Source organism: Oncorhynchus kisutch, linkage group LG18, assembly GCF_002021735.2.
Source record: "Oncorhynchus kisutch isolate 150728-3 linkage group LG18, Okis_V2, whole genome shotgun sequence".
Lineage (NCBI taxonomy): Eukaryota > Metazoa > Chordata > Actinopteri > Salmoniformes > Salmonidae > Oncorhynchus > Oncorhynchus kisutch.
In genome coordinates this window covers 28,281,227-28,294,865 of record NC_034191.2, presented here as the reverse complement: position 1 = coordinate 28,294,865, position 13,639 = coordinate 28,281,227, and the positions used below count along the sequence as shown (strand labels likewise).

General features: G+C 45.4%; 1 protein-coding gene across 1 annotated transcript in view; it reads left to right on the top strand.

The window, feature by feature from the left end:
- Positions 1 to 3,796: 3,796 nt before the first annotated feature.
- Positions 3,797 to 13,639, top strand: part of pitpnm3 (PITPNM family member 3) — a 137,237-nt gene continuing 127,394 nt past the window's right edge. The window contains exon 1 of the mRNA XM_031796225.1: positions 3,797 to 4,188. Within this exon, the coding sequence (XP_031652085.1) occupies positions 4,164 to 4,188 (25 nt within the window). The 5' untranslated portion in view covers positions 3,797 to 4,163. The remainder of the gene's footprint in view (positions 4,189 to 13,639) is intronic.

The following is a 13,639-nucleotide window of genomic DNA, read 5'->3' as shown; positions in this document are numbered from 1 at the left end:
GACAACCGCCGAAATATCTATTCTATAACGACATGAATGATTGTCACTCTGAACTATCCATTCTAACCACAGAGAGAGGGCAGACAAACTCTCCAACAGAAACGAACTTTTCAACAGAGATCCTGACGACACATTGAGCGTAAATGTATATATATATATATATATATATATATATATATATATATATATATATATATATATATATTGATTGCAATTATTCCCGAATGAGTGAGCGTGCATGTGCAAAGGATTAGCATTTCAATTGTTATAATTATTAACTTTGTAGTGTCTCATCTCAGTTGACCCGCACTTCCCCTTTTGTCCACCAAGCCGCGATACTGGTTTATCCCACCAGGGAAACTCCGTTATCATTTCCTAGTAACTATCTACTGTTTGTTTATGCATTTATGTGAATTACTTAGTTAGTAAATAAATGATTTAAGACAATTGATGTATGGATGACTCATAGTGAAGACTGGGTTCGTGCAGATAACCAACAATTTACGACGTTTGGAATGAGACTAACGTGAGGTAAAGTAAAGAATAAGTCATTAATCAGAAGACTATTGATCAGATATTAAAATATCTGAAAAGTTATATTAGGAAAATTATAACTTTGTAATCTGAATATTTTCCTTGGTGCCCCGACTTCCTAGTTAATTACATTTGATTAATCCGTTTAATCGTGTAATAATAATTACAGAGAGTTATTTGATAAATAAGTCTTCAGTTTAATGATGCCAAAGACACGACAGAGAGTAATGGCGATGGAAGCCAGGCAAAATGTACATACATTCATCTTTATGGATGAAGTTGGATTCAACCTGGCAAAAACACGCCGCAGGGGAAGAAATGTGATTGGACAGAGAGCAACCGGGGATGTCCCAGGCCAGAGAAGAGCTAACATCACAATGTGTGCGGTACTGTCCAATGATGGTTTGCTGTTACACAAACCACTCATTGGCCCCTACAATACAGAGTGGCTCATTTATTTTCTGGATGACCTGCACAATCGACTTGTGCCAGCGGAGGAGAGAGGGGCAAGAAACTCCCCTACCTTCGTTGTTGTGTGGGATAATGTGGCATTCCACCACTCTGCTGCACTACCTTCGTTGTTGTGTGGGATAATGTGGCATTCCACCACTCTGCTGCAGTCACAGACTGGTTTGCTGCACATTCCAGGATGTCAGTACTATTCCTGCCTCCATACTCCCCCTTCCTAAACCCCATAGAGGAGTTTTTCTCTGCGTGGAGGTGGAAGGTTTATGACCACCATCCACATGACCAGATGTCCTTACTGGATGCCATGAATGCGTGGTGTGGAGACACTTCTCCTGAAGACTGCCAGGGTGTGGAGACACTTCTCCTGAAGACTGCCAGGGTGTGGAGACACATCTCCTGAAGACCGCCAGGGTTGGATTAGACATTCCAGAGGATACTTTCCAAGATGCACCGCCAGAGAAGACATAAGATGTGATGTTGATGAGAACTTGTGGCCAAATGCAGGAGAGAGGGAGAACTAGAACCCTCACAGTACTGTACAGTATGAGTGATCTGACTACAGGAAAAGGCGGGCCGAACAGGCCCCCATTAACATTGAAGGGGCTGTTGTGGAGTGGGTTGAGAGTTTCAAGTTCCTTGGCGTCCACATCACCAACAAACTATCATGGTCCAAACACACCAAGACAGTCGTGAAGAGTGCACGACATTCCCTCTCAGGAGACTGGAAAGATTTGGCATGGGTCCCCAGATCCTTAAAAGGTTTTACAGCGGCACCATTGAGAGCATCCTGACCGGTTGCATCACCGCCTGGTATGGCAACTGCTCGGCATCTGACCGTAAGGCGCTACAGAGGGTAGTGTGTAAGACCCAGTACATCACTGGGTCCAAGCTTCCTGTCATCCAGGACCTATATAATAGGCGGTGTCAGAGGAAAGCCCATAGAATTGTCAGAGACCCAAGTCATAGACTGTTTTCTCTGCTACTGCATGGCAAGCGGTACCGGAGCACCAAGTCTAGGTCCAAAAGGCTCCTTAACAGCTTCTACCCCCAAGCCATAAGACTGCTGAACAATTAATCAAATGGCCACCGGACTATTTACATTAACCCCCCCTTCCCCTCCATTGTCTTGTACACTGCTGCTACTCGCAGTTTATTATCGATGCATAGTCACTTCACCCCTACCTACATGTACAAATTACCTCAACTAACCTGTGCCCCCGCACACTGACTCGGTACCCCCTGTATATAGCGTCGTTATTTTATTGTGTTACTTTTTATTATTTTTTACTTTAGTTTATTTGGTAAATATTTTCTTAACTCTTCTTGAACTGCACTGTTGGTTAAGGGCTTGTAAAGTAAGCATTTCACGGTAAGGTTTACACTTATTGTTTTCGGCGCATGTGACAAATACATTTGGATTTGATTTGATTTGAATAACACCTCACTTAGCTAATGTTAGCGAGCTAGCTAATTTCAGCCACCTAGCCACCTAGCTAGAATTTGTAACATACTGTATCATACATTTAGCAAAATCATAACATATTGTACGTTTTTCAAATTTGGAACATATACTACGAATTATAATTCGCAACATGTCATACGAAATGTGTATTGGACATCCCCAAATGAATACATAACATATGAAACGTAACATATCATAACTAAATGGAGTGTTCGGATTTCCATACAGAATAATACCTAACGCTCTGAGACCAGGTTGCAATATAGCATATTATTTGATAGATATGACAGCCTGTTGTGAGAGTTAGCTGTTTGACAATGTCAGAGCAGGGAAATCTATAAAACATCTTAGATTAAGCACTGAATGTCTGAAGCAAGCCAGCCAGCCTTACTCCCCTGTAATGTATTTCTACAGTTCACATACAATAGGCTACATCCCTAATGGTAATTCATCCATTAACTTATCTATTAACTTTTCTGATTATCCATGTATCTAATAACAGTTTGAATGTGTCCGAAATGGCACCCGTTGCCTTTATTGTGCACTACTTTTGACCAGACTAGGACAAAAATGCACTACGGTGCAAACTATAGTGCACTTTTTAGTGAATAGGGTGCCATTTGGGAATCAACCTACATCCATCATCATCATCATCATCATGCAGGCCATTAATGCATGCATCTGATCCATGTGGCTAATAACAGTTTCTCTCAAAAGCAACAGTCCACTCCGCACAAGCCTAAGATGTGATGTGAGCCGCCTGTGGACCATGAGGAATGTGCTGTGATGCTATGCTGTTGAACTCTGGTTCCAGTATGTTTTATAGCTGGGTCTCTGACCTAACATTGTGGAGGAGCCAAGGCTGTAAGAAATAAAGCTAGAGTCATGACAAGGTGAGAGTCAGTCCTTGCCCTTTAGGCCCCCATCTGTGGCTCGGAGACAGTCATTATCATCATCATGTCTTTAAGGTCAATAAAGAGTCTTTGTCAAGCTATTTGTCATGTCTGCTGCGTGCAGCATACTTATGGTTCAACATACTGAAACATTAGCCTCAGACTGTTGTTTATAGGCTTTTATAGGTTGTCTTATCTTTATTATTTTACTCTACAATCATGCAGTTGTAACTACACAATTAATTAGGCAGAAGTGAGATTTTATAGATATGTGTCATTTTCCAATATGGCTATATTTGTTTCTAGACCTCACATCAACGGTTAGGAATGCATCCCGTGTAATTCAGTTTGCGTCACTGTGTCACTGTGGACTCATTTATTTTTGCTTGAAATCCCAACTGTGCAGGAGGCAGAGCCTCATACAACGGACGCCCTTCGGTGGCACACCGGCAAGCCACTGGAGGCAGTCTAACACTGGTTCTTGAAACAGTTGTAGTGATATGGCAGTAGTGGAGGGGAGCGGGCAGTAACGAAGTCTGCACAGATACAAATACTGAAAGTGTGTTTCGTACAAGAGGCAGATCCGCTGGATGTGGGTCTTGTCACCGATGAACCAGAAGAGCTCAGCTGCAGAATTCAAGACGAGACAAAAAAGCGCAGCCTCACTGCCTCAGGGCTACCTATCCTCGGTCTGGCTGGCGTCAAGGTGTGGGTACGAGAGAGTGAGCGCCCACTCGGTCAAACTATCTTACAAAATGACACCTCAATGACTCCGCACCTACCTTGGTAGAGACACATAGGTTGGGATGGCGAAGGAAACGAAAGGGAAAGGTAAGGTGCTCGGTTGAATACCTTTTTATATAGCCTACCACATCTGCTCCGGTGTCAAAGCCTATGAGGTTAACAGGTAGCATGAGTCAACGTCTCGACCTAAATCATGTAAAAGGATGCCTGCGCGCTATAGCCCGTTGCCATTAGACAATCTGTTGGAATGCGTGATGTTTCAGTAGGCTATCCGAATAAAAAGCAGCCGGTGTCCTCTGAGATTTTTGTCGAATGGTGTGTTTAGATCATTTTTGTCGATGTTGTCTGAGTATGTTTAATTAAAATTATTTTGACACATTTAAGGTGTGAAACCGTCATCCTTACCATTAACGGCAGGAAAAAGCGCGCACTAAATTTTGATTTGGACCTTGGAAATCACACATACACGCACGCACACACACACACACACACACACACACACACACACACACACACACACACACACACACACACACACACACACACACACACACACACACACACACACACACACACACATAATATTAGATATATTATATGAACATATCAAATTATTTGGGCAAACCCTTGTCATTTCCCGAGAGACTCAAACGCTCATTAGTCTTTGTTGACAAGCATGCATTCAAGGAATCATTTGCGTTCAAGGAAAAATGACATTGTTAGTGGATAGGCTATCATTAGTAGCAACTTTTTGTCCTCACAAGTATTTAACAGTATGAAGTTGTGTGGTCTAAAAGTAAAACTGGACACAGGAGTTAATAAGCAGGTTGAAGTTTATTGTAATGAGTCTTGTCCTGGAGGCAGAAGTCAGCTAGTTCCCCTTAGATAGACCAGCTGCAATGTCAAAATGTGTCTTAATTTAAGGTTAGACATTAGGGTTAGCAGTGTGGTTAGAGTTAAAATGAGATTTTATGGCTTTATGGCTGTGCCAGCTAGTGACCACTCTGCAGAGCTTCCACCAGAACAAGATTCATGATGAAAAACGCTAAGCTGCAGATGAGACAGTTAAATGAATGTTGTAATGAAGGTGTTATAACTGTTTTAACTGCATCACCATGGGGTTCAATACCTTACTGACAGGGGAAGACTGGGACCAGAAATCGACCCTGGGATTTGTAACAAACTGGCCCATTTCTTTCCTCAAGGCCCCCAAACCAGCCTATTTATTTCATTAAGGCCCCCACACGATCCCATTGTTTTGCTTGAGGCCCCTATTATTGACCAAATAATGATAATTTTGCACCCAAAAAATGTCTGCAATACCAGATGGCCAGTCTACCCCTGCTTACTAAATCACCAATTGATACAATTGAAAGGAATGCAATATATCGAGGCTGCTATATAGCGTTGCCCAGGGAGATGTGTTCTGTTGATTATGGAAATTGATAGCCTATTCATGATTCAGTGCATTTAATGAAATATTAAAAAATCAATGTAGACTAGTTGGTTCACCTTTTATAATGACATTCAGCATTCCACCTCAATCACCTTCAGTTGCACCTTGATAAACCTCATGGCAGGTGATGAAGGTGGCAAGGGAAGGTGATTGATGCGGTGGAATGCTGAATAAATTTTGCAGCTTAATGAATGTGTTTGAGGTAAAGGTAAAAACACAAGAAAGTATCTTGACTGTGTGTGAAATAGTTGGGCCCATCTTTGGTCTAATGAATTTAATTAGATAATGTTTGCATGACAGATTGTGTGCTGTCCAGCTCTATAGTGACTTCAACACATGACGCAATGGGCTTTGGACAGCATGGGTTGTGTGTGTGTGTCCCAAATTACACCCTATTCCCTATATAGTCCAATATTTTAGACCAAGGCCCCTGGGTATCTGGTCAAAACTTGTGCACTATGTAGGGAATATAGGATGTAGACCATGTCAGATTTTGTCCAACTTTCCTCAGAGTGATAAAAGATTGAGCTTCTGGTGAGTCCTTTAGAGTGACCCAGTCAGACCCATGCTACTTTTGCATTCATCATAACGCTCTCTCTGACAGCATTAGTTATGCTTTTTGAATTGTTGTGATATTTCATGCCTGTTCCATTATATATTTAACCTCGACTCGGGAGACGCGACATACATTGGTTCTTTTCGTGGGATGAATGATAATAAAATACCCATTAGGCTCTTATCATCCAGTTTAGTAAGTCAAGCAGTATCAAATTATACATGACTCCTGGGGGTGCCCAACGTCTCTTTTCGTTGTGCCCAACAACGATGATTTTGTTATAGGGGTGCAATGATTTGTTATGTAGGTAATTAAAACCATGAAGTCAGGGTAGCAAGTTATTGAGGTTAGTTTCATTTATCTGATAGTCTCTGCTGATTGGACCGTGATCTCATGAACTGAACACCAGAGACAGAATTAAAGTGCATACAATAAGGCCAAGTTACGGTCTTACCTAGTCTCGTTCACCCAGCCAGCTCTCTCTTGCCTAGGGATGTGGCTACTTTTTACCAGACTTTTTGATAATGTCATTAAGATAGCCCTGAAATTAGTTTGACAATGGAAACAATACCATTTTAAGAATCTCCCTCGGCACCTGCCTTACAAGAGGGAGGCTAATGTCCAACCAGGGGGGTACAAGTATCACGGTTAAGGTAAGACCCAAATGCAAACTGTGTCGAAGTAACAATGTTTATTACAGCAACAGGGGCAGGCAAACATCAAGGAACGCAGGGGTTGATAATCCAGAGTAGTGGGACAAAGGGGCAGGACAGCAGGCAGGTTCAGGTCAGGCAGAGGTCAGTAATCCAGAGTAGTGGGACAAAGGGGCAGGACAGCAGGCAGGTTCAGGTCAGGCAGAGGTCGGTAATCCAGAGTAGTGGGACAAAGGGGCAGGACAGCAGGCAGGCTCAGGTCAGGCAGAGGTCAGTAATCCAGAGTAGTGGGACAAAGGGGCAGGACAGCAGGCAGGTTCAGGTCAGGCAGAGGTCAGTAATCCAGAGTAGTGGGACAAAGGGGCAGGACAGCAGGCAGGTTCAGGTCAGGCAGAGGTCAGTAATCCAGAGTAGTGGGACAAAGGGGCAGGACAGCAGGCAGGTTCAGGTCAGGCAGAGGTCAGTAATCCAGAGTAGTGGGACAAAGGGGCAGGACAGCAGGCAGGTTCAGGTCAGGCAGAGGTCGGTAATCCAGAGTAGTGGGGAAAAGGTACAGGACAGCAGGCAGGCTCAGGTCAGGCAGAGGTCAGTAATCCAGAGTAGTGGGACAAAGGGGCAGGACAGCAGGCAGGTTCAGGTCAGGCAGAGGTCGGTAATCCAGAGTAGTGGGGAAAAGGTACAGGACAGCAGGCAGGTTCAGGTCAGGCAGAGGTCGGTAATCCAGAGTAGTGGGGAAAAGGTACAGGACAGCAGGCAGGCTCAGGTCAGGCAGAGGTCAGTAATCCAGAGTAGTGGGACAAAGGGGCAGGACAGCAGGCAGGTTCAGGTCAGGCAGAGGTCGGTAATCCAGAGTAGTGGGGAAAAGGTACAGGACAGCAGGCAGGCTCAGGTCAGGCAGAGGTCAGTAATCCAGAGTAGTGGGGAAAAGGGGCAGGACAGCAGGCAGGTTCAGGTCAGGCAGAGGTCGGTAATCCAGAGTAGTGGGGAAAAGGTACAGGATGGCAGGCAGGCCCCGTAGCACTCACTTCCGTCATCATGAAGTGCTTTGAGAGACTAGTCAAGGACCATATCACCTCCACCCTACCTGACACCCTAGACCCACTCCAATTTGCTTACCGCCCAAATAGGTCCACAGACGATGCAATCTCAACCACACTGCACACTGCCCTAACCCATCTGGACAAGAGGAATACCTATGTGAGAATGCTGTTCATCGACTACAGCTCGGCATTTAACACCATAGTGCCCTCCAAGCTCGTCATCAAGCTCGAGACCCTGGGTCTCGACCCCGCCCTGTGCAACTGGGTACTGGACTTCCTGACGGGCCGCCCCCAGGTGGTGAGGGTAGGCAACAACATCTCCACCCCGCTGATCCTCAACACTGGGGCCCCACAAGGGTGCGTTCTGAGCCCTCTCCTGTACTCCCTGTTCACCCACGACTGCGTGGCCACGCACGCCTCCAACTCAATCATCAAGTTTGCGGACGACACAACAGTGGTAGGCTTGATTACCAACAACAACGAGACGGCCTACAGGGAGGAGGTGAGGGCCCTCGGAGTGTGGTGTCAGGAAAATAACCTCACACTCAACGTCAACAAAACTAAGGAGATGATTGTGGACTTCAGGAAACAGCAGAGGGAACACCCCCCTATCCACATCGATGGAACAGTAGTGGAGAGGGTAGTAAGTTTTAAGTTCCTCGGCGTTCACATCACAGACAAACTGAATTGGTCCACCCACACAGACAGCATCGTGAAGAAGGCGCAGCAGCGCCTCTTCAACCTCAGGAGGCTGAAGAAATTCGGCTTGTCACCAAAAGCACTCACAAACTTCTACAGATGCACAATCGAGAGCATCCTGTCGGGCTGTATCACCGCCTGGTACGGCAACTGCTCCGCCCACAACCGTAAGGCTCTCCAGAGGGTAGTGAGGTCTGCACAACGCATCACCGGGGGGCAAACTACCTGCCCTCCAGGACACCTACACCACCCGATGTCACAGGAAGGCCATAAAGATCATCAAGGACAGCAACCACCCGAGCCACTGCCTGTTCACCCCGCTATCATCCAGAAGGCGAGGTCAGTACAGGTGCATCAAAGCTGGAACCGAGAGACTGAAAAACAGCTTCTATCTCAAGGCCATCAGACTGTTAAACAGCCACCACTAACATTGAGTGGCTGCTGCCAACACACTGACTCAACTCCAGCCACTTTAATAATGGGAATTGATGTAAAATATAGCACTAGCCACTTTAAACAATGCTACCTAATATAATGTTTACATACCCTACATTATTCATCTCATATGTATACGTATATACTGTACTCTATATCATCTACTGCATCCTTATGTAATACATGTATCACTAGCCACTTTAACTATGCCACTTTGTTTACATACTCATCTCATATGTATATACTGCACTCAATACCATCTACTGTATCTTGCCTATGCCGCTCTGTACCATCACTCATTCATATATCTTTATGTACATATTCTTTATCCCCTTACACTTGTGTCTATAAGGTAGTAGTTTTGGAATTGTTAGCTAGAATACTTGTTGGTTATTACTGCATTGTCGGAACTAGAAGCACAAGCATTTCGCTACACTCGCACTAACATCTGCTAACCATGTGTATGTGACAAATACGATTTGATTTGATTTGAGGCTCAGGTCAGGCAGAGGTCGGTAATCCAGAGTAGTGGGACAAAGGGGCAGGACAGCAGGCAGGTTCAGGTCAGGCAGAGGTCGGTAATCCAGAGTAGTGGGGAAAAGGTACAGGACAGCAGGCAGGCTCAGGTCAGGCAGAGGTTGATAATCCAGAGTAGTGGGGCAAAGGGGCAGGACAGCAGGCAGGTTCAGGTCAGGCAGAGGTCGGTAATCCAGAGTAGTGGGGCAAAGGGGCAGGACAGCAGGCAGGTTCAGGGCGGGAGCAGAGGGAAAAATGCTGGTAGGCTTGACGAAACAAAACGAACTGGCAACAGACAAACAGAACAGAGGTATGAATACAAAGGTGGTTGGGGAAGATAGGCGACACCTGGAGGGGGGTGGAGACGAACACAAAGACAGGTGAAACAGATCAAGGTGTGACAGTACCCCCCCCCCCCCCCCCCCCCCCCCTCCCTCCCAGGGAAGCCACCTGGCGTCCTACCTGGGCGCATACCTTGTTGAGCAGGGTGCCGGCGTTGGAACTCAGATGAGGCCTGGGTCCTTGGCAGAATGTCCCTAGCGGAGACCCAGCACCTCTCCTCTGGACCATAACCCTCCCAGTCAACCAGGTACTGGAATCCCCTGCCCCGAGGTCAAAGGAGGTCCCGGCCCTCCGGGGGTGTAGCCGCGGGGCTATTGTGGCATGGTACATCCTGGTACATCTCAGAGGTCCTGGTACCCCGCTTCACTGGCGGAGAGGTCAGGGGCAATTTCCAAGCCCCCAGTAAGACATCCTGGGGCAGGCAGAGCTGACTTCAGGCAATGAGTGTGGCAGAATGGGCTCCAGCCGACGAGCCTGTACAGCGCTCTAACATCCATGGGAATGGAGAGGGGTTGAGTGGGGATAACCAGCTCGGACACCAGGGTAACATCCATGAGACTCATATCAGCCCCCGAGTCGATGAGTACCTGGAGAGACTTGGACTGGACTTGGACTTGGACTCCCCACAGCAGGATGGCATGGAGGGGGGGCAAGTAAGGGGAGAATAACAATTATCTTTAAGACCCACCAGAGTGCTCTCTCCAATGAATGAGCTAGGTCTCTTGAAGGGACAGGTAGACACAAAATGACCAGCAGTACCGCAATACAGACAACTCTGGGTGTCAAGTCTGTGTACGCGGTCGGCTGGAGACAACCTAGCCCTGCATTGGCTCGGGAAGAGGTGAATTGGTAGTCTTCGGAGGCTCTTGGAGGAACTCGGATAAGCTCGGATCCTCTCGGGGACATAGACGCCGGGAACTTCCGGAGTTCATCAGATGCAAGGTGGGATCCTTGAGTGAGAGATTGGGACCGCTATCAGACCTCTTCTCCCTCCTACGTTCCCGTATCTTATAGTCGATCCGGATGGTTAAGGTGATGAGTGAGTTGAGATCTGTCGGTAGTTCCCGGGCTGCAAGCTCGTCCTTTACTTCCTCCGATAATCCGTGCAGGAACGTGTCGAACAGCGCTTCCGGGATCCAGGCACCCTCCATTCTCTATGCTAGCGTGTGGAAATCCACTGCATAGTCTGCCACACTGAGGGAGTCCTGCCGAAGCTGGAGTAGCTTTCGGGCAGTCTCTCTCCCAGACTCCGGAGGCTCAAACCTTTTTCACCTCCGCCACGAATCCCTCCAGACTAAAGCATATGGCCGACTGTTGTTCCCATACTGCCGTAGCCCAGGCGAGAGCCCTCCCGGACATCAGCGTGATGAGGTATGCTATCTTAGAGCGGTCCGAGGGGAAGGAGGAAGGCTGCAGCTCCATGACGAGGGAACACTGAGCGAGAAACGCCTGACAGGTGCCCGAGTCTACATTGAAGCGCTCCGGGGAGGTAAGGCAGGCTCAGGGTCAAGGCAGGCAGAATGGTCAAAACTGGGAAAAACAGAAACAAATGAGAGACAGGCGCAGAGGTGAAAACCGCTGGTAGTCTTGACGAAACAAAACCTATCCAACAGACAAACAGACAAACAGAAAACACAGGTATAAATACACAGGGGATAGTGGGGGAAGATGAGCGACACCTGGAACGGTGTGGACACAAGCACAAAGACAGGTGAAACTAATCAGTGCGTGACAACAGGAAGTACACGACGGCTTTGAGATGTGATCCTATAAATACCACAAAAAAGGGAGACTTCTCAATGCACTTGAACAAAACACCAAAATAATAGGGTGACATTTGGGACACATACACAATGATAGTATATTTTGAACCAGCCCAGGTGTTAGGAGAGGAAGCTCAGCTCTGTATAGTAGAAACCTATCCAGATCACATGCCAGCCATGTCCCAATTGCATCTGCTAATTTATTGAATCAGCTTAATTAGCAGTTGATTCGATGAGTAAAGAGAGATACAATGGAAGGGAATGAAAGTGAGAGACAGAGAGCGATAGATAGATTAATAGATAGATAGATACATAGATAGATACATTGAATTGAAACAATATTGTTTCAATTGTTTCAATATTGTTTCCACATCATTTCAACAAAATAATTCAATATGATGTCGTTGCATCAACATGGAAAACTGATTGAATTTGCAACACGCCATCAACGTAATGGAATTTCATATTTTTTTCACCCAACTTTTAACCTAAATTCAATGACATGGTGAAATGTTTTGTTGAATTGACGTTAGTTGATTATTCATCCAAAATTAAATCAAAACTAGACGTTGAAATGACATCTGTGCCCAGTGGGAAATTTGTTCTTAGGAGGTTAGTAGTTCTCGGTACATTGTAACAGGATGCTTTTCACTCTGTCACTAGTTTTGCAGTGCAGATGATTCATGGCATGCTGTAATATGATTGAGAGGAAAGTATTGCTCCCCAATTTATAATTGACAATAGATTTATTTGAAAACATTACAGACTAATTGTAATGTAAGTAGCTGTAACTGGAGTCCTTTTTTCAGTTTGTCATAATAGTCACACTATGATGTGAATGATTATCCCCCACTGAGCTAAAGGCAAATCTATGGCCACAGCCATCATTCCAGCCATGCTCGCTGTTCTGCTCAAGATTATTTGAACCCTGCAATGTTTGGACACGCTGGTACAAGATTGATGGCAAACTGCAATATGTATTTCTCCATGGTATATTTTCATTAAATATTGTTGCACCTTTGACTGTAGTGTGTAATCTCTGTGTCAGTGTTCTTTGTAGATAGGATCTTTTTTTATCCTTTTGGTTTCTTTACAATAAAACAACTTGGCCTAGATGTAGACTTTATTGTAATCTTTCTTACATTCACACTCATTCTTCTTATCTGCTTCATCGTTACTTGAGATCTGCTTTCTTTCATGACCAAAAAGCAGCTGGGGACCAGTAAGGAAAATTCCTTCTTGACAAGAGGAGATGGGAACATCCATTTTGTTTTTAGCAGAGGCTCTACCAAATATGCCATATCATATGTACTTGGGACATGATGATACAGCATTTCTGTTTCATCTTTTTCTTAAAACATTATCTCCTCATTGAAGTGAAGAGCATCAGAGGTTTAGGGGTTACATGCAGTCTTTCACTCTTCAAAATCCACTTGATCAAGACCCTAGGTAGGAGATAGAAGGACACTTCAGGCAGGTACAGTGTCCTCCGTAATTATTGTTGTTTTGGCTCTGTACTCCAGCACTTTGGATTTTAAATGAAGATGCACAAATATTATACCCCCCAGACATGCAAACCTCTCACGATTACAATAACAGGAGAGGTTAGCATTTTTGGGGAATGATATTTGTGCTTTTGTAACTCATAATTATTCACGATTCAGTCAGGACTATCCGTAATCATAGTAGCATCCACATTAATGCCATATCCAAAATTAAATCTAGAATCGGCTTCCTATTTCGCAACAAAGCCTCCTTCACTCACGCCGCCAAACATACCCTCGTAAAATTGACTATCCTACCGATCCTCGAATTCGGCCATTTACAAAATAGCTTCCAATACTCTACTCAGCAAACTTGATGCAGTCTATCACAGTGCCATCCGTTTTGTCACCAAAGCCCCTTATACCACCCACCACTGTGACCTGTAGTCGGCTGGCCCTCGCTACATATTTGTCACCAGACCCACTGGCTCCAGGTCATCTATAAGTCTTTGCTAGGTAAAACTCTGCCTTATCTCAGCTCACTGGTCACGATAACAACACCCACCCGCAGCACGCGCTCCAGCAGGTATATTT